Source organism: Myxocyprinus asiaticus, chromosome 16 (assembly GCF_019703515.2).
Source record: "Myxocyprinus asiaticus isolate MX2 ecotype Aquarium Trade chromosome 16, UBuf_Myxa_2, whole genome shotgun sequence".
Lineage (NCBI taxonomy): Eukaryota > Metazoa > Chordata > Actinopteri > Cypriniformes > Catostomidae > Myxocyprinus > Myxocyprinus asiaticus.
In genome coordinates, this window is record NC_059359.1 from 12,005,209 (window position 1) to 12,027,982 (window position 22,774).

General features: G+C 38.0%; 1 protein-coding gene across 1 annotated transcript in view; it reads left to right on the plus strand.

The window, feature by feature from the left end:
- The first annotated feature begins 11,993 nt into the window (after positions 1 to 11,993).
- LOC127454481 (dolichyl-diphosphooligosaccharide--protein glycosyltransferase subunit STT3B) overlaps positions 11,994 to 22,774 on the plus strand; it is a 76,095-nt gene continuing 65,314 nt past the window's right edge. The window contains exon 1 of the mRNA XM_051721722.1: positions 11,994 to 12,498. Coding sequence (XP_051577682.1) covers positions 12,245 to 12,498 — 254 coding nt within the window. The 5' untranslated portion in view covers positions 11,994 to 12,244. The remainder of the gene's footprint in view (positions 12,499 to 22,774) is intronic.

Below are 22,774 nucleotides of genomic sequence, written 5' to 3' on the forward strand. Positions count from 1 at the left end.
ACAGGGTGTTCAACGCACTGTTTCCGTTTAAATAAAATTTTGCTACGTTTTGTCGGGGCTGAACGTGCTCCAGTTGTTACTTGCACATCAAGTTGTTACCACTAGAGGGATCTGTGAAATAAACATAGCGCTGTTCTGTCTCAAAGGGTTTGTTCAACCAAAAATGAAAATTCTCTCATCATTTACTCACCCTCATGCCAATCCAGATGTGTGACTTTCTTTCTTCTGCTGAACACAAACAAATATTTTTAGAAGAAAATCTCAGCTCTGTAGGTTCATACAATGCAAGTGCAATGGTGACCAGAACTCCAAAAGCTCCAAAAAAGAAATATAAAGTCAGCATAAAAGTAATCCATTAGACACCAGTGGTTTAATCAATGTCTTCTGAAGTGATCCAGTTGGTTTTGGGTGAACTGTTTTTACTATAAATCTTGACAGCAGTCTCCTTGGTGATCATTTAAAGTTCTATTACACTTCCTATAGCGCCTTCTAGCGCTCTGTGTATGCATCAAGCACTAGGAAGTGTAATCGATTTTGAAATCATGATCGTGCAATGGCAAGATACACAGTGAAAAATTAGTTACATTCTCACCTAAAATCAATCGATTCAGAAGACATATGGATTACGTTTATGCTGCCTTTATGTGCATTTTGGATTTTTAAAATTTAAAATTTTGGTCACTAGTCACTATTCATATTATATTATACTTACTGAGCTGAGATATTCTTCTAAAAAACTATTTGTTTATGTTCTGCAGAAGAAAGAATGTCATACACATCTGGTATGGTATGAGGGTGAGTAAATGATTAGTGAATTTTCATTTTTGTCTGAACAATTCCTTGAATTTATTCCACAACGGGATTGGAAGTGTCCAAAAAGGCTTTGGCTGAGATTCCGAAGACTTTTTGAGAGATTTAAAAAATAATTCATTTAACAAGTATTAATTAGTTTCCAACAGTGTAGAAAGCCAAAGTACTCATTTACCATGAAATGAACATTAAAGATTGAATACCAATTACAGTGTACTATGACCTTGTGAGCTGTGTGCCTTCGCTGTGAATGGCAACAGATCTGTAATGTCTTTCCAGCATCACACATCTACTAGTCCATTACAGTCTTACTGGAGTAGCGATGAGAAATAGGAAAGCTGTGGATGGCAACTTAATGAAGACAAACAGACTCTTTCCACACAGCTAGAATGTTATTTTGTGAGGCTTCTTTGCAGATATAGACCTCAGAGTACATTATTGAGTGTGTATTGCCATTTTGTACAGGACCATTAAGACTCAATACTGCAGTCCAGCCATCAAAATCAGAGTGGGCAGCTGGGTTCCATGCAACAAAGCTGACTTTGATAGAAGAATGAAAACTAAGTCATAAAACAATGAAGAATTATGCAATAAATTTAGTTTCTCATATAGGTAATATGTTTCAGATAGCTAAGATGATATAGTGTGTTGTGATTCTGGCCCAATCTGTGGTGATATTTTCAACTCAAATGCCTAAGGAAACAAAGAAAAAAGAGACAGAAACCAAGAAAGAGCATCTGTATCAGGGGTGGGCAACTATTTTGGTACAGGGGCCACATCAGGCTTTAAGTAGTGCATAGGGTGCCACATTGTACTCCTTTTGAGATACAATGTTCCGCATTGATTTGGTTCTTGTATCTTTTAAGCCCAGAAATAGTGTACTCAGTTTTCTGAAGTGTATATGTGACTGATGGGACTATTCTGCAATAGTATTGTATTGCTCTACAAAGGTAGATACTTTGCTATCAGGCATTTATAAAAATGAATAAAGGCTGAGTATAATTATAAAAATTATTTATTTTACCATCTCTACTTCCCTGGCAATTTATTATTCAAATTTTTTTTCTTTCTACATTCTGTTTTAATAAAAAAAAAAAATAATAATAAAAAATTTTTTAAAAATCGAAAATTATAGAACTTAATGTTTCAGCACACAACTGAATAAAACAGGCTGCATGACTATGATAAATGTTTGCTGTAAGAGTAAGATTAAAATACATGTGTGAGGGACATTTCTAAATTGCACAAATAAAAAATACATATTTGCCTCTCGCTTGCTTTTGCTCGCGTGTCAATGATTACCCCTTCGCGTTTCAATGATGCCGAGATCTATATTTATTAAAGTTCATCACTGAGAATTAGTAGAACCAAACAGTACAAGCAGCTTCAAAATTGGACACAGAGTGGCTGTATAAAACTTTTCCTTGAACAGAATATTGCACTAGAGATCACTACATTTGTTAAAAGGGGAAAGCGAGAGCTAAAAAGAGCACACTCCCATGCATGGTTGCCAGATTGCACAAAATAAGTATAGCATTAGGCAGAATATTTCCAATTTGCACAAGTATAAATCTCTAATTGGGGGGTTTGCATCTCAAATCTGATAACCCTGAGGATGTTAAACGTTTGTAGAGGCGTGTTAGGTCCCAGTGCAAGATAACTGAAAAATCCAATGAAAAACGCTTATAGAATAAATGAGCTGCGGGAGGTATGTTGCCCATGTCTGGTATATATGAATAATAAACTCAGCAAAAAAAGAAACGTCCTCTCACTTTCAAATGCTTTTATTTTCAGCAAACTTAACATGTGTAAATATTTGTATGAACATAAAAAGTTTCAACAACTAAGACATAAACTGGTCAAGTTTCACAGACATGTGACTAACAGAAATGGAATAATCAAAAGTAACAGTCAGTATCTGGTGTGGCCACCAGCTGCTTTAAGTACTGCAGTGCATCTCCCCCTCATGGACTGCACCAGATTTGCTAGTTCTTGCTGTGAGATGTTGTCCCACTCTTCCACCAAGGTACTTGCAAGTTCCCGGACATTTCTGGGGGGAATGGCCCCAGCCCTCACCCTCCGATCCAACAGGTCCCAGACGTGCTCAATGGGACTGAGATCCAGGCTCTTCGCTGGCCATGGCAGAACACTGACATTCCTGTCTTGCAGGAAATCACGCACAGAACGAGCAGTATGGCTGGTGGCATTGTCATGCTGGAGGGTCATGTCAGGATGAGCCTGCAGGAAGGGTACCACATGAGGGAGGAGGATGTCTTCCCTGTAATGCACAGCATTGAGATTGCCTGCAATGACAACAAGCTCAGTCCGATGATGCTGTGACACACCGCCCCAGACCATGATGGACCCTCCACCTCCAAATCGATCCCGCTCCAGAGTACAGGCCTCAATGTAACGCTCATTCCTTCGACGATAAACGCGAGTCCGACCATCACCCCTGGTGAGACAAAACCGCGACTCGTCAGTGAAGAGCACTTTTTGCCAGTCCTGTCCAGCGAAGGTGGGTTTGTAATACTGTACTCCCTGTAATACTGTCTTAGGCGTCTCTCAGTGCGGACATTGCAATTTATTGCCCTGGCCACATCTGCAGTCCTCATGCCTCCATGCAGCATGCCTAAGGCACGTTCACGCAGATGAGCAGGGACCCTGGGCATCTTTCTTTTGGTGTTTTTCAGAGTCAGTTGAAAGGTCTCTTTAGTGTCCTAAGTTTTTTAACTGTGACCTTAATTGCCTACCGTCTGTGAGCTGTTAGTGTCTTAGGGTGCTTTCACACTGGCAGTTTAGTTCGAAACACAGCACGGGTCGCATGAAAAATTGGTAATGTGAAAGCTGTCATGCGGACCAGGGAGCGCACCGTGATACCGAACCCGAGACTACCTGTAGGAGGTGGTCTGAGTTCAGTTGCAATGGTACTGTAGCGCGATTCACGTGAATGTGAAAGCAACTCGGACTCGGGTGCGCACTCGTTCAGGAAGTAAAGTAATGTGCGCATGTGTTTTAGCCGATGACGACATCTATCTATCTATACACCTAATAAATACTATATATATAAATACTATTATAGGTTATAAATATAGGGTATAATAGAAGATGACAGTGGCGATAACTTCACCTTGGACATGAGCGTGAGTAAGCGTGCAGTGTAAACAAAGATGCAGATGAATTCCTTGCAATCAGCTGTCTCCTCAAAAAATGCCGTTTGCAAGCAGCAGCAAGCCGCCTTCCCCTGGACATCTGATGAGTTACACCATGAAGCGCACATATACGCAGTTGTCGTTCACTCTGCTGTGCGTAATGGCACCAAAATAACAAAAAAACAAAAAGTATGATGAGTCGCATTGTGTTCTCCATGCGTGTTTGTGATGACGTAAGATGAACGCAAATGGAATGGGGTTCGATAGAATCAAGTGAGTGTGAAACCAGACCAAAGCTGTGGGGGGCACCGGGAACAATCACACTCAGAATCGGACCGCAGCAAATGTGCCCAGTGTGAAAGCCCCCTTAATGACCATTCCACAGGTGCATGTTCATTAATTGTTTATGGTTCATTGAACAAGCATGGAAAACATTGTTTAAACCCTTTACAGTAAAGATCTGTAAAGTTATTTGGATTTTTACAAAATGATCTTTAAAATACAGTGTCCTGAAAAAGGGATGTTTCTTTTTTTGGACATTTTCTGAAGAAAATGTAACTGGTTCTTCCCTGTGGAAAACTTCCAGCCATGCTTTAAGGTTGTTCCAACATAGTCTTATGACAACTTGTAATGATTTGTATGAGATGGGAAATCATAAAATATTGTACGACTTGGCTCTTACAAAAAAAGTTATGACTTTTTTTCCCATAGAGACAACCAATCAACAAACAGAATTTCAAACTGGTACGATACAAGCATCAAATTTGAGCTAGCCTACTATCCAACACGTTATTTTAAGAAAGGAAATATCTGTTAGCAAATTTGGTTACTTGTTCCATATTTATTTATTGACTGATGTACCAATAATGTGTAATATACTTCCCTCATCTCATTCCAAGGTTAACTTTAGGGTTTGGGTAAGGAGTTACACTTACACTTAGGGGGTTAAACTTAGGAAAAAAAAAATTGTTTTGCTCTATGGGAGTAAACGTGTGTTGTACGAGCCAACTCATAGGATTTTCATATGATGTTTTGAGTGGTTTCTATAGGGTGTTGGTTGCTACGTAGCCCAAGTCAAAAGAGGCCACCCTTTAGTCCCTGTGCTATTTTGGTCCTATATAATAAGGCTTCAATCACATCTTTAATGTACCGTCAAGTCTATGGGATTTTTAGACCTGCTTTATTGTCCACCAGGTGAAAATAACATTTTAAAAAGGGCCCTGACCTATGGTTAGGGGACCAGTTGCAGTATATAACCAGTTGCTTCAATATGATCACAAGGGAAGTCTACATATTTCCAAACATTCCAGTACCCTGGCATCAGCCCCATTATGTCTAGTTACTGACAAGCAGCATCTCCCATAAGACATTTTTGCATCGGTTTAATTGTGTATACCTTCTCCTGGTGTGACCGGAAGTGTGTTGTGTCAGCAGTGTGGGAGGCTTATTTTTTTTATTTTTTTTCCATTAGAATGAATTGTTAGAAAGGATTAATCAAGATTTACACAAACAAAAATGTTAACATAACAATGAACACATAGGCTATAACTGTGTGGCAAACAGACAGTTTAAGGTAGCTACAAGTATTATGCTGTTAAATCTCAATATAACTTTTCTAAACTGCTTAACTGGCCTAACATCACTTTCATTATACATTAGAGTTGTGTGGGGGTGGGGTTTATGAAGTGCAATCTGCTGTCACGTCACTATCAAGTTGCATTGGGTGATATGGAGCTGCCTGAAGCATACATCAGAGTAGGCTCGCTCACTCAGTCAAAATCAAGGGGTTTAGGGTCTGTCAACAGAAACTTCCCTCGCCCACTTAACGAAGTGGAACGGACTTCCAAAATGGTGGCGGGGATTCCCCAGAGGCGAAGTGCTTAGGGGAGTTAGCGAGTGGATGTTAAAAGTAAAGTGGAATGCAGCCCTAAATTCTTGTCCCACATTGAAACCAGGAAGTAATCACGTTCGCATAATAAGTGACAACCGTGATTCAGAGGTTCAGTTTTCCCTCTAAAGACTTTTGCACACCAAATGCAAATTATTAAAATTTTGAATAGAAACAACAGATTCCTATGGCGCCATGAACTTGACATCACTTTTTCATACAAGTTCACATCTTAAATGTGTTTCTTCACCAAGTATTAATAATATTAATACTATTGCTGTGACTTGCAGTGCACTTTGTATATTGCCTACTGTATATATTTGTATCAAAATGCCTTTGTATGCCAAAAATAGCTATGGGTACACTATTGCTAGTAACACAGCTACGTAGTTATATTATAGAAAGTATGACACAAAGCCATCATAAATAAATAAAATATTCTTAGCTGTACTAGTATTATAATTATATGAGTTAATAAAATACCTGTGATAAAATTTTCGCTGCAAAGCCATGAGTTGGAAATTACCTTCTCAGTCCAGTCAACCCTGTTGATTACAAAACTCAGTCAAATCCGATAAAAGTGAAGCCCTCTGTTTTTTTGTTTTTGTTTTTTTTTTTCATTGCAACAATGCAGCAAGACATTTTATTTAGCATAACCAGACAATTTAAATGTAACAGCTAACTTTTTGAGGACTACTGGGTCAGCTAACTACAGGTTTGGTCTACTTGTCAGGATTGTATATGTTTTTGTTCCATGCCATGTTAGTTCCTTTTTCCTTGTCATGTGATCTTGTCATGTGTTTCCCATGTTCTTGTGTCTTGCCCTCATTGGTTCATTGTTTCATTAGGTTGTTAGCAGTCTTGTTATCTTGTTTAGAGTTCTAAGTGTTCATTGGTTTTCATTGTCATGTGTTCTCCCTAGTCCAAGTATTTAACCCTCATGTTTGCCATTGTCCATGGTCGAGTATTGTTTATGTAATGTTGGTTCCATGGCCATGCCCATCCCATGCCATGCCATGCCATGCCATGCCATGCCATGCCATGCCATGCCATGCCATCCCATCCCATCCCATCCCTTCCCAGTCCCAGTCTTTTTGCCACTGCATTTTTGTTTGTGACAATGCCAAAGTATTGATTTATTGGTAGAAATTAGTGTGTTATTGCTTGCATTAAAACAAATAATACATATGTATTCCATTGATGGTTAGGTTTAGGGCTGGGGTTTGGGGACAGTCAATAAAATATGCATTTTACTTCACTGTATTACATCCTTCACAGCTTAAAAACAACTCGCTTTACAACTCACTTTTGGCGCCCCTCTATGGGCATTTCTGGAGCTGGAGCTCATATGTCCCCTTACATTCCAAAACACTTCCCACTTTGGCCACTGGGGGCAGTGCTTTGAATTTTGGTATGTACAGACTGAGTTCCGCTCAAGAAAAGTCTGTTTCTGAATTTACTGTGAGATCAGTCTGGATGCTTACCTTAGCAAGTACAACTAATGAATGCATGAATAAATTAATGAATCACAAAATAAATGAATAAACAAAGTGAGCAGTTAAAGTTGTTGTAAGCGAGTTTAGCCGTTCTAGAACTTCCCTGAGACCGAACCCTTAAATTAGACACACACCCTCTTTCCTAAAAACCGTCCTCCAAAGATAGTGTTGAGATGTCACTGCTGTGTGTCTTCTTATGGTTGTCAAATACAACAGTAGCAAAATAGTTATAAACTGTTATGATTCTGAATATTACATTAATCCTGAATGATCCGCTTGAACTACTACACTATGAGAACGTGCAAAATGATTGAAAGGCAGAAAGCACATCAAAGTCTTCTGATTGGCTGATCAAAGAATGTGTCGGCCTGCGGTCACATTGTTGTTTGCTGTTTCCACAGTCCTGTCACAGAGACCGGTGAGACATGTCAGGAAACTTATTTCAGTGATATCTTTCAGGGAGATTACAGCACCTTTAAGATGCAGCTTCTGCATATAGCTGCAGTTTCCAGAGGTATAAAGGCCCCACGCACTGTGATCTTTGCTTTAGCATTCAAAATGAATGGAACAACCCAATAATAAACACACATGAAAACAGCAATCTTTCAGAGCTGCATTTTCTACTGTTGAGCTGATACACAAGCAGCCTCATTATCGAACTTCATTCTACCCCACGATGAGTCACCAGTAGGCAAATCACCTCATGGAGAAGAACCATCATCTGATCTCTTCTCACCTCCTCATATACTTTTTTTTATCTTCTCCAAACTTTCTGGAATAATTTCTCCGCTGTGACAGAAAAACACGAGAGGGGAAAAAAGGAGTGATTGTTAGAACAGGACGTTAATGTCAGACTGCAATGGGTAATTGCCTTGGCATTTAAATAAGAAGAGAACATCAGGAATTGCACAGATGTTCTTGGAGCCATCCTGAAGGAACAAAGCTACTTTTGAAATCAAATAATGGCAACAGAAGAGTGCTGTTAAAGATGAAATGTGTAATTTCTGTTCCACTAAATGGAATTTAAAATTAATAACAGCTTTCAAACAGTTCTAAAAAGTACTTCCTTTGTGGTGTCAACTAGAATCTTTCCAAAATGGCTCTGGAAAAAACAAAAAAACAAAACAAAATGGCAAACATACCTCTGGAGCAAAAACTTCACATATTCGAATTGCTAATCCCTATATTGAAAAAACAATTAACATGTAACAAAATAACTGTGGAGGACTGCATTGATAGCTATGTTGAAAAGCCAGTGGTTAAGGTATTATATTCGACACTTTTCATGGCAAGAATGGCCCCATTATTAGCCAGATGGTAACTTTGCACTGGCAACATGAAAACTGTGGGTGTCAGCAGAGTTACATCAGGGCTCTTCCAGAATAGGACTTAATCAACAAACATTTTACACCTTTAAAAATTGGCAAATTTTATTTGCATTTACACACTAATCATCTATCTAAAATTTTCCTCATAATTTTTGTGCTGAAAAGGATCCAGAAAATTTTGATTTTGAACAGGATACATTATACAGATTCTGTATATTCAATCACTTCAGGGTAAAAAAATTCTTCCTTCCATAAAGGAAACTTTAGCATTGGGTAAATGTTATGAACAAAGCCACATGTGTAAGAGAAGGACAAGAGGCTCCTTTTTACCGGAAACTAATTGTCTAGCAAAACATAGATAAAAATAAAAATAAATTGGCTTAAATGCATATATTGATTTTTCAATGCAGAACTATTGACACATGCTTAATGTTGGATCACAATAGCCATTTCCCATCTACAGTCCCAGTACTTTTCCCTTAGTAGCTTCTAGATGAGAACTCTAAGAGGAATGGGACACCTGAGGAGATTTTTTTACACTTGCATTTGCACTCACTAAAGTAATCCCCTAGTGACGTCATCTAGTATCGACCATTTTTCTACTGACGTTTTTGCATGCGCATTTCAATAGCAACAACAACAACAAAATCAACAACACTGACAGAGGATGCCAGGATCAGAGCTACACTTTTGTTAAGGCTGTTTTACACAAACTGTGGCTGAATCCGAAAACGTAGGCAGTTGCCTAATCAGTTAATGATTTAACCGACAGCGTTTTTGGATGCATGGAACTCTTTAGAAAACTGGTCTCTGAACAATTTAAAAAGCACCTTTTTTCATCACACCTTATTTCATCGTACCTCCATTTACAGCCTCCAAAGGCATCATTTTCCAGTTTTTGGATGCAGCCTGTATCTTGCGTACACAGCCGAAGTAAGAGGAGAGATAAGGCTGTCAGCCTACCATGCAGCACACGATGAACGCAGTTGATAACTTGTTGAAAATGCACTATAAATAAATTTATCAACACAGTCTTTTACGATAAAGGCTTTTATGACTAAACATAAATTACTGTACTGAAATACTCATTGGCTTAAAAAAGACATCTTGATGCTAGTTAACCATGCACGCAATAACAGGCACACAATACTTCCCTCATGTAAACTAGATTTCATGACGGTTTAGTGTATATAGAGTTCAATTACCCACTCTTGATAAACATCTTTAATATTTATTTCCGTCATCCCAGGAACATTTTTATTTAGTAATCCAGAAAACATTGTTTTATGTTAGTTCTGTTAAGGGAATTGTAAAATTAGCACAATCCTTTGAGTTGCAGGCTAGCAGCTACAGGTTTGTTTACAAATGGCGGCTGCTGACACCTCGCACCTCTCATTGCTTTGTGTGGCATAGGTTTTTGAACAATCACAAGCTGCAGCATCTCCCACAGTCCCTCTACACCCCCAAAAGTACCCACCCTGGAGAAGGAGCTAAAAATGTCCCTTAAAATTTCTATGAGGAGGAACTATAGTTCCTTAGATTCAAAAACAATGAAAAGTACTAGTCCTGCGGAAAAGTACCTAAAACTGGCTTTAGTCTCTGCAGTGGAAAATGGCCTATTTTGTTTGCAGAGATAGACCAGCTAGATCCCTTGGACATTGGTTAGAATATTGTTAAATTAAACCAAACGTTTAACTTCCTAGTGGTCATGTTAAACACAACATCTGGCAATGTCACATTAATGAATAACTTTAATACGTTGAAATCAGATAAATACACTGACCACTCATGGTGCATTAAAAAAAAAAAAACTTGTTATATGAAATCCTGGGCCAATCATTAAATTAAAACTGAATTGCTCTTAAAATAAAGCCGTCTTTTAAACTGAATAAACTCTGTACTATGACTCATGCTAATTTTTCCAAGTATGCAAATTATTATTAATAGAAAAATAGGTGTGCTAAATAGTCTTCTTACATTAAAAACCATGTATTTCGTGCCATAAGAGAAGACATTTCTGGAACCGGTATTTGAAACAGCTCTAACATGCCTGTGATGTTTCATGAGCAGATCCAGGGCAATTTCTGCATGCTGGTCTGCACACAAGAAAAGGCTGTATGATACTGCATTTGGTTTCTGAAAAATGATAGACTCAAGCAAACAGAGTTTGGCATGCCATTGTGGAGTGATTTCAGTGGTTGAGCCTAAAATTGGGATCATGTTTTATATGGAGTACAGGAGAATGCAAGAGAAATTAATAAAGGCAAAGAATTCACTTTGTGAATTTCAGATCACCATCCTGTGGCATGGTTTCTAGTAGAGTGGAATGTTTGTCCAATATTTTACTAGGGAATTTCTTAATTCTTCCAAGATAGTTGCATTAAAACTTGAATCAAGCATTTATTGAAGTATTTACATGAATTAAGCATTCTGTCTGACCCTAGATTAAAGGTGGTTTGGAAGGGAGTAGTGCTTGAAGTATTGCAAGTGCTTAAGAAAGTCTTGCTTTATCTGTGAAAATCCAGTTCTGTTTGATGTCCCTTTTCCCTTCTGCAGCTTTTCAGTCCAGTTGTGGAACATGTGGTAATATTGTGTACTTGACATGATTATAAATATTGGAGGTTACAGGAAAAGGCTTTGTCAAAATCTGAACTGGCAAGCAACCTAAATGAAGGATAATTTTAGTCATCACACACCAATAGCTGTCGTAAAACATAAAAATGTGCAAAAACATGCGAAGAATGTAAAATATACTGTTTAAGTAACATATATGAAAACAATCCATTGCCAGATCTTTTATTATCTTTATCCATTTCTCATACATGTGCAATTATAGACATAAAAATTGAAGTGGTCTTTATATTTTTGTGTTTTTTTCTCGACAAACTTTGTCGTGATGTTAAATCCTTCGTTTGACATCCGCATAAAAGATTCATTTGCTGTTTTTTTTTTTAATATTTTTTTTTTATTTTTTTATTTGCAAAATTAATTTATTTCATTGGTCATTGCACCGATATTCCTCCATGATGACTGGCTACAAGAAGCTTCCACACACAGTAATCTAGACACATGATTGACCATTTTCCAGTGAGCGTTATTCCGTTTCTGTTTGTCAACGTTTCAGCGTGTGAGAGCTCCCATTGGCTGGTCGATGGCTTCTGTTGGTCATCGACTTGCAGCGGATTGGCTGAGTGAGCTACTGTCAGTCATCGACTTGCAGCGGATTGGCTGAAAGGCTCCCGCGCCTGACCCGCCTTGTTATACCTGTCTCGCTATGAGAGGCTGAAAGATTCTTCTAGCTGAATTGATCCGCCCTGTTCACCCTGTCTTACTGGTGGATCTCATGTGCCGAGTGGTGCAAGCCGGCTAGCATGTCACACAGACGTGGGATCTAGTGCAAATAAATACAAATAGTACATAATAAAAAGCCAAATAGCTGCAGCTAGAACAAAGCCCTGGTTGCGGAGTTACATTGGAGCCGAGGAGGGAGCGGGTGGGTGAAAGAGGGGTGCTTGGCGGTGGGAAGTGCTTTCCTAACCAAATCCTCCACCAGCACGGCTCGCTCAGAACATGGCGGAACACCACACCACCTCCGATTGTAAGCACAAAGCCAGCTCCAATACCGGGCGTTCGGTCTCGGGCAACGGACGTCCCAATTCCCCGGCTGGATGTAGTGGAGGCCTGTCCGGAGGACTGACGCAGCCGGCGGGATGGCAGTCGTTGCTGTCGTTCACGATTCTTTTTCTGGCCTGGTTGGCAGGGTTCAGCTCTCGACTTTTCGCAGTTATTCGTTTCGAGAGCATCATTCACGAGTTTGACCCATGGTGAGTAAAGAGTTTGGGATTAAACTGATTTGCGCATAATAATCTGACGTTTTTGGATGCAACGCAAGAATGAATTGAATTCGTGAGCACGGTTCCATGTGTCAGTCTCTGACAATTTTGACACGGAACTGCATGGCATTTGCATGACTGTTGCCCTCTTTTAGTAATACACGATAATAGGAATTTACTTTTTACGTATTGTGGCAACAGCATACTATCAAATTTACTATCTTTTGCTTTCTAAAGCATTTTTGCAGGAGGTCTCATAAAAAACACAATAAGGAAATGATAAGGAACCGGATAAGAACTATGGTTGACCACAAATATATTTAAATAGTTAGCAACCGAATGTACATCAATTACTGTTAGTGTTTGTTAATGACATATTATACAGTGCTACAGAAATGTGCAAAAACTGTACACGTTTTTTATTTTATCCATAAGACTGTGCCTATATTTTTCATAATGAAGAAAGTCATATAATTAGCGCGTGACTTGATATTCGAATGTTCGCGCGCAGTGTAGGTCACTGGATTTCGGTTGATCATTTCTTCACAAAGTGGTAACACAAACTTTTAAAGGTGCTGTAAGCGATTTTTTCATGGAAAAGTATGCAAAAATGTTTCCTACTCCCTGAAAGATATTAATGAATAAGTGTCTTGAGATATCTCACCGGTCTCTGTGACATCTCTAGACTCTGTAAACAGCAAACAAAAATGTGGCCACCGGCCGTGGTCTCTGACGCTTTCTGCCTGTCAATCATTTTGCTTCTCATATTATTATTGAGGCTTAATGCCATTTTTATATCATGTTGTTCTGAGTAAATTCTAGAGACTGTTGTGTGTGAAAATCCCAGGAGATCAGCAATTACAGAAATACTCAAACCAGTCCATCTGGCACCAACAATCATGCTACGGTCAAAATCACTGAGATCACATTATTTTTTCCCCATTCTGATGGTTGATGTGAACATTAACTGAAGCTCCTGACCCGTATCTGCCTGATTTTATGCACTGCACTGCTGTCACACGATTGGCTGATTAGATAATCGCAAGGATGATTGTTGGTGCCGGACAGGCTGGTTTGAATATTTCTGTAACTGCTGATCTCCTGAGATTTTCACACACAACAGTCTTTAAAGTTTTCTCAGAATGGTGCAAAAAACAAAAAATGGAAATGCCTTGTTGATGAAAGAGTTCAACAGAGAATGGCCAGACTGGTTCGATCTGACAAAGTCTACGGTAACTCAGATAACCGCTCTGTACAATTGTGGTGAGAAGAAAATAAACTCAGAATGCTATTCTGAGATGCGGGTTGGTGCTGTTTTGGCGGCACGAGGTGCTTACACAATATTAGGCAGGTGGCTTTAATGTTGTGGCTGATCGGTTTATATATATTTAGATTAGCAAAGCTAGGCATTTTGGTAAGCCAAGCTCTAATAGGTAATTGTTCAAATGCTTTTTTAAATGTATTCTGCCTGGCAGTTACATGATTTCAAGGCACAGTCTTAATTTTCTGGTTTACAGCCTTTGTATTTTAAAGGGTCATTGTACTCTGCATTAATTAGGCTGATTTGAAGATCAAACAAGTGTTATCACTGTGCTAAACCTGCCTCATAGGCGAAAATAATGATATTCAACTGAACAGCATCCTCATGCAAACCAGGTGAACATGCAAAAGTGCGGTGTCCGGCAGTACTTATGATTTCCTGGTGCTGCTAAATCTTAGCCTCTACACATAATGAATTTTTGTTTTTTTTGTTTTATGAAATTAAAAAATGCAATATAACTGATAAAAAATTACAATATTGACATGATTTTGGTGGTTTCTTATGGTAGTCATGTAGCAGGAAGGAGTTTGCCTGTTTTGAAAGCAGAGTCTTGTCATGAACTTGGTAAACTGTTTAGTTTTTGTGGTTTTCATTTGATAAACACATCTTTGTTGCTTTTGTTTTTTAAAGCCTTTGCACACCAGATGCAAGGCGTACATGCTAAATGAACTGCAAACGAATGGCCCTTTCACGTTAAAAGCAAGACGAAGGATCGCCGTTAACAGATTCACGCCTTTACAATAGTTGCCGCTTATGGACAAGCATTTTTACCCCGGTGCGGTACCTTTCGTGTGTTCTGCCTTTCACCCATCACGGATGAGAAGTAATAATACTTGAGAAAAGTTTGCAAAACAACCATGAAATTGCAATGCGAAAGACAAGCAAGCGATTTCTCTAAAGAGCAGATGAAAAATAAAATGGATTTCTATACAAGCTGCAGCAGCGATGACGTGTTTGTTGTTGATTTGCACAATGATAAAGAAAACATTCGGGACACTTCACAAACTATTTCAGTTTACTTGCTGGACAAGTTGACTTGGCAGTATTATGTATACACAGTCTGAGGGGTAATTCGAAAAAATAATAGTGTAAAAAATAATATTAATTGTTGAAACGTGATCAGCTGGAACAATACTGATTTTATGCCACTGCCATGCATACTGTATTTGTGTCATGTACATTAGTTTAAAATACCTGTGTAATGCACTCACATAATGACTGTTTAAACAAATGTTGTCAATTGGAACAATACTGCTTGTACCTCATTGCCATTTATAATTTCTTTTGTTATACATTTGCTCAAAACCCTGCATGTTACGAATTACCTCACTTTGTCTGCGCCAATGTTTGCTCCAGGTGTGACTGGCCTCATACGAATCCATTGTTTCTATTCAAAATGTTAATTGCGGTGAGAAATTGTGGCAAATTCATGTTTGGTGCGCAAAGGCCTTTTATGCTGCAACATTTCCAGCTGTTTTGTGTTACAGGGCGGGCAGAGTTGCAATGAAATGTATTTTGAGCTTTCTGTGTTGAGTATCTGGATATTTCCTGGTTATATGGGAACTTTCTTTTTCTTCTTCAAAGGCCAAAGATAGATGAGCAGGTGTTAAAAGTAGGCAAATCCTACAGTACAGCTTTACCTGTTTTTTTTTACAGTGCAAATAATTTATTAGGCTATCTCTTTTTTTTTCTCCCTTTCTTATTCACTCGTTGCAGTGCCTTTTAACCCCTGCTTACATCACTCATTCATGACTCATTAGCTTTAGGAAATAAGAGTGTTTAGACACTTAACAAAACTGCACACTTGGTTCATATTAAGAAGTGTGCTCATCTAAAGCTGCACATGGTCATAGGTGTCACCACAGATTCGTTGGGCCTTAAGTCGCCACTTGTCAGTTTCTGTAATGTAGCACAGATTTTCAGGTCCAGGCTCTCATTTTGGCTATGTTTAGAATGGAGTACTAGCTTACTACTGTTTACTGAATATTGTGCAGTACACACCATATACTGCCTTTTATTTTTCTTTAAATATTAAAGTCTACACTGTAAACCCTAATGCTCAAAATAATTAATTGTTTTGAGTAGGGAAAAATTAAATCATACAAATTAGTTCAAATAAATAAACCTTGATTTAGAACATTTTCATTCTTTTGAGTTTACGAAACTTACACCTTTTAAGTAACCTGAATTATTTAATGTTTTGAGTTTAATGAACTTGTCTCTCTAAATTTACAGGAACTTAAATTTAACTGAAACTGGGAAGGCAGTTTTTATTTTCCAGCATGCTTTACATGGCACTCGACAGAGAGAGTAAATGTTAAAAATGAAGTGATATATAGTGTGTCTTTGTGCAAGATGAATGTAAAGGGAGATACTTGTTAGTGTTTAATGTTTTGTTGTGTTGTTTAGAAGAGTTTCTGTCATGTAAAATTTTTGGGGGGTTACCATTATGGTGAATAGTGGAGCTTGAGGACAGGTACAGTATTAGATCATTCTACAGTATATTGATATACTTGTTGAGCAGTTGCTATGCTAATCAAAGCATGGTTTATCCAATTAGCATGCTAACTTTCACTGTACTTAGTACTAGCTAGCTAGGTTTCCTCTACTTGACATATTTAAGTTGAGCTTACATGGTGATTTTAAGTTCAGCCAAAGAGTTAAATGTAAAGTACCATTAAAATGCATGAGTTAGCTTACTCAATATTTCAAGTTAATACTCGCACATGAGTAGTACAAAATCAAAATCTGACAATTCTGCTTACTTAAAATTGCAATTTATTAACTTAAATTTGATTTAACTGATTACCTCAAATTTTTACTTTATTAAATTTCAACTTATTTGGGTTTACAGTGTAGGGTACACTTCGTTTTTACGCATGTCGTTCCATCTCGTGCACGGTTCATTGCTCAGTCTTTCTGAGTAAATATACTCTTTTGAGTGCGAGCATAAACAGCACTTTGCGCATGGGCACTGTGACAGCTTTTGGCTCTTTTAGCACCTTCAATGCCAGGCGCGTGCAAAGACGCTGTCTGTTTGCATGTCTGGGAAAAACTAGGCTGCACGCAGACTGCGCTGAAGACTAAATGTGCATGCGAGACTTACCGGCATGTGGAAAACCGATGTATACTTTGACCTTAGGAATAGTATCTTATTCAGCAAAAGGTTTTGTACGTTGGCTATACAGTGTCAGAAATCCAGAAATAGGATCACCAATTGGATGAGTACATTAATTAGCAAACGAGGCATTGCTATTTGCTAATGGCCCTCAGAATTTAGTTGGATGATTTTCTAAACAATTTACATATAATGGCACAGACAGCCATGTCTGTGTCATTAGCTTAATTTCCATTCAGAGCATTCTTAATACATGCAGCATACCCTGAAATGGCATGGTAATTTATCAAGCATAGTGTTTCCTTGACAGATTTCTGTAATGCTGATACACCCTAGGGCAAGCAAATGTATGAGATGTCATACTTAAGGAAGATGATGTCACAGCTCACATTTACACAGAGTTGTGCATAATAATTGTCTATGCTATTGAGCCCTGTTTTTTAAAACTGTGTCATCAGTCTGATTACGTAATCTCTGATAATCCTTTTCATAGCCTTTTCTGCAATTTTTGGAGATTGGACTTCGTTCAAAACACAGTCTCTGATGTAACCTATTGGTTGATTTATTTAAGAATTAAAACAGTATTTGTTCTTGCCCTTTATTTTGCGTGCTCAGACTGATTCATTGTGTTTCTTGTATCATTGTTGTGTGCTCTTGAGTGTTTCTTGAATCTTTGTTGTGTGCTCTTGAGTGTGCCATTGACACCACTCAAGCTATTGTGTGCTCTTTTAGGAATCTAGCATAACATGCAGGAGAAGTTTTTCTTTTTTCTGGCAGGTGTGCATTGGCCAAGATTGATTTTCCAGCTCTGTTAGTCATACGAATGTTGAGAAGTCTTTAACTGTGAATGTGAGTGCTCAAGTCCCTTTGTAGAGGTTGTGTTGCAGTTTCCTCTGGGTAGTTGGTTTTCTGGACACAGACTGAGCTTAAGCCCACTGACGCTCGCCGGTGATTCAGCATGCAAAATAGTTTTGTTTTTTGTTTATTTTTTAAATCCTGCTCTGACCCACCTCAGCCCCTAGTATCAAAGGCTACATTTGCACTGCAAGTCTTAATGCATGGATCCAATCTATTGACCATATAGCCTGCATTATTTTTTTTTTTTTTTGTCCTGCCTGTTTACATTTTACATAAGACAACCAAATGTGTTTAATTACCCCCCAAGACACTCTAGGCTGTCAGTCAGCATGTCAGCACTATTTTGCGTTGTTACAGTAGTAGCCCTAGGAAGTTATTAAAATAAATGGCAATGAACATGCCATTGTTCATAGATAAAACAAAAGACATCATAAGAATTGCCTACAATTTGGCTAATTCTTCATTGGAGAAGACTATTCACAATGACAAGATGGTTTGACATTTGACATGTAAGAATTCCCATGTAACCATTCATTCACCAACCTGAGCGCCATCAAGTGATGATTTCAGCTGAGCCTGCTGTCTGTTGTCACTAATAAAGGTAATTAATTATACTGGTTAAGACTTTATTCCAAAAAAGAAGATAACATTCTCCATTGAGTGTACATCTATTTAGAATATTCCTGTACGTGTGGTTACGAATAACATGAACTAGCCAATAACCTGCTCATTCTCTTAGTGCTATTCTCTTCTGTAAATCCGAGGCTCATTCTTGCCATTTATTCTACTGCATTTAGCTAATTCAGCGCATGTAACTAAATGGTTATGTATGGCCACATTCACACAGCAGCAGAGTACAGTTGTACACCTATACCTAAATGCCACTTTCAGATGCATCTTCTGAGCCACCTTTACAATGTAAATATGCATTAGTGAAACGGATAGAAGATATTAACGTTTTTCCACTTCAGGAACTTTTCCTAGTTCCAGGAACTACTTCAGGTTCTCTTTGTTTTTCCACCACATGAACTACTTCCATATGGAACTAAAACATGAACCAAACCAGGAAACTGTTTAGTTTACTGAGGTGGTACTTTTTTTGCAAAGTGGAACTATTTGGGTTGCGTCAATACAGCCATACCTTCTTGATTGTCAAGAAAAATGTGTCATCAGCTATCAGACATAATTTTTAAAAGTCCAGTTAGTAAACATTTTTTTAAAATATTGGCTGTGATTCAATTAAATAAATAGCCTGTATGTGCACAGCTCGGTTCTCTGTAGTGTTACACATATTCAAAAGCATACGTGAGGCTAAACAAGCGGAGCGTGTTTCATTTACATTGCACTAGATTCACTAATTGCGCATTTGAGTAATTCCAAAATATGTCTGCTTGGCCACTAAAACATATTATCAGAAACAAAAGTTACCTCATTACACCGGGTTTCACTATTTATTTATTTAGTCTGGTTCCTTTTAAGAGGACACAAGTGTGAACACACTTTCTAAAACAGTACTTCTATTGGCAGTTGAGCATGTTTGGCCATTAATTAATTTAGGTCAAAATGAAAGAGTTTATATATTTTTTTTTGTTGTTGTTAAAATGTTAATAATCAAATCGTAGTTCCAATCTCTCTTTTTTTTTTTTTTTTTTTTTTTTTCAAAACAATCGCAATTAGATTTTTTTTTGGTCCAATTCGTTCAACCCAATGTACTTTGTGTTATGAATTATGGTCTGATACTTTTTGGAGTGCGTTCATATGCGGTATAGTCAGATATCATCTTGTGAGTTATTGAATATATTTTTAGAACGCGCACCAGTGTGTCTCGCGCTGCTTTTCACCCGTTCTGTTACTGACGAGCTCGCTGCACCGCACGCAACAACAAACCCAGCGAGAGAGTCTTCAATATGGATGCAACTAACGATTATTTTGATATTCGATTAATCTAATGATTATTAGAAGGATTATTTGACTATTCAGCGATTTATTGCAACGATTAATCATTAGCTCTTAACTGATTATTCAGCTTGTGCCCCGACTTAAAAGGTTGTTTTAAACGTGCTTACTAACAATAAAGAAAACAAACTCATCTTTTAAAAAATACCTCTAAATGACATTCACTGAATTAAAAAGAAAAATACTTTTTATTAAATTTAATATTTATTAATTCACTGCAAAAAATCCTATTGTTATCAAGTGTTTTTGTCTGGTTTTCCATTTAAGATTGTCTATAAATCCTTAAAACAAGATACATTTACTTGAGAAGCAACATATAAGATATTTACACTTGCTTTAGGAGAATGTCTCATAAATATAAGTGTATTTTCTATATAAGTGTATTTTTTCACTTTTCTGTGAGTACAGTAGACAAAATATACTTCTATTCAAGATCTATTCCTCTAAAAGCAAATCTAAAAATCTTATTTGCTGCTTCTCAGGTGAATGCATCTTTTTTTAAAGGATTTTTAGATATTCTAAAATATTTGTATTTTTTAATATTATATTGAACATTCTCAGATAATTTTTTTTTTCTTCTGCAATATAGCTGCTAAAGAAAATGTTCATTGTTTTAAAGAATTTTTAGATATTTATATTGGAAAACAAGCCAAAACAAAAACAAATCAAAAACCTATTTTGTTGCAGTGTATAATGGGGCGAAGACTACCCTCTCTCACCTTTCTGTTCACTTCAATCCATCTTTAACTCACAAAAAAAAAAACCTCTCTCTTATTAGTAAAGCTGCGTATTGCCAGTTTTCTTCACGTTAAGAAATGCACAGTGACATTATGATTCAATAAGTCGCTAGCCATTACATTATAATCTAGCTGCATTAAGCGTGCACGCTCGAGGGATGAGCATCCTCGCGACAGAGTGTACCTCAGCTGGGTGCAGTTACAATCTCTCCCCCTGAGATTGGGACACTTTGCGCAACTCTTAGAAGAGGCATTGACTGCACAGAGAAATGCCAGTTTCGGAGTTTGTAGTTATTTACATGATCGGCTTCTGATTATTTGAACTTTAATAAAGCTATAACGCATTAAATAAAACTGCATTTAAGATGTAACGCCAGGGTGTTTCCTTAAAGATCTCTGGCTTCACTTATTCCACAACGAGAGTGCTTCTCTATTTACTTATTTGGTCTTTTTGTATAATTCCCTCATACTTTGCGATCTACATCACCTGAAGCTGTTTGGAAAGTTAAGAGTGCATCTGGACAGTGAGCTGTGTAATTCTTCTTCTCCTCAGTCAGGCACGAACTGCAGTGCTGCTCTCGCGTGTCATCATTAGAGTTTCATATGTTCGTAATCATGTTACATTAAATGAGATCAAATGACTATTTGACAACGAAATTTTGTCGACAATTTTTTATTGTCGCCATTTTGGATAACATCGCCTAATCCTTTCAGCCCTAGTCGTGAACAAATTACTCTTGAACCGGGGTTTTTTTTTCATGAATCCCCCGAAAAAAAACTGAGGGTTTGAGCTCAGGTTAGCAGTTTGAATCAGATTCTCTTTCCCAGCGAATCAGCCGTCAGTGAGCTCACAACTAGGAGTGCAGTCATTTCAAAATAAGAGTCCCATGTGTATTTTGGGAGTAGCACAATAAACTGCATTTGGGATTTCATTCAATTTGCACTCTTGTAGTCTCTGTGTCTGGGCCATCCGGTAACAAAGACTAAGGCAATATTTTAAAACAATATAAAAAAAAAAAAAAATATATATATATATATACACACACACACACACACACACACACACGCACACTGTGTGCCCAGTTATTAGGCAAATTGTGTTCCTCAGGATTCATTTTATTGTTGAACAAACACAATACTCTGTCAATCCAAAGTGTTATTGAACCTCAAACCTGAATGTTTAACAAAGAAAAAGTGAGTTTTGTCTTTCTCAGGGGAATATATAAGTGTGCACAATTATTAGGCAACTATTAGTGTGCACAATTATTAGGCAACTAAATTACAAAAATAATTTCTCCCAACTGAATTGTTTATTCTCAATTTTTAGAGTAGGTGCAACAAATAAGTAACACAAAATGAAAATTAAATAACATTTTTGGCCTTTCAAAAATATTCAGTGACCAATATAGCCACCCTTCTTTTCAATAACTGCCAAGAGCCTTCCATCCATTGAGTCTGTCAGTTTCTTGATCTGTTCATGATCAACCTTTGCTGAAGCAGCAACCACAGCCTCCCAAATGCTGTTCAAAGAGGTGTATTGTCTTCCCTCACTGTAAATCTCACGTTTGAGAAGGTCCCACAACTTCTCAGTAGGATTTAAGTCAGGTGAGGAAGGGGGCCAAGTCATTATTTGGGCATCTTTGGGGCCCTTGCTGGCTAGCCAAGCAGTGGAGTACTTGGCTGCATGTGATGGAGCATTGTCCTGCGTAAAGATCATGGCCTTCTTGAATGCTGAGGACTTCTTCCTGTACCACTGCTTGAAGAAAGTACTTTCCAGAAACTGGCAGTAGGTTTGAGAGTTGAGTTTCAGTCCATCTTCAACTCAAAGGTCCAACTACCTCATCCTTAATGATAGCAGCCCATACCAGTACCCCTCCTCCAACTTGCTGGCGCCTGACTCAACGTGGTGCCCTGTGTCCATTAGTGATCCAGCCACGGGCCCATCCATCTGGTCCATCAAGAGTCACTCTCATTTCATCTGCCCATTAAACCTTTGAAAAATCTGTCTTTAGGTATTTCTTTGCCCAATCTTGACGTTTCAACTTGTGAATATATTCAGTGGTGGTTGTGTTTCAGCCTTCTTGACCTTGGCCATGTCTCTGAGCACATGACACCTTGTACTTCTGGACACTCCAGGTAGGTTGCAGTTCTGGAATATGGTAGCATTGAAGGATAATGTGTTCCTGGTAGCTTCACGTTTAATTCTTAAGTCTTTTGCAGTTAACTTGTGCCTTTTCTTCTCCATGCGGTTTTTTTTGCGCCCCAGTTGACTATTCG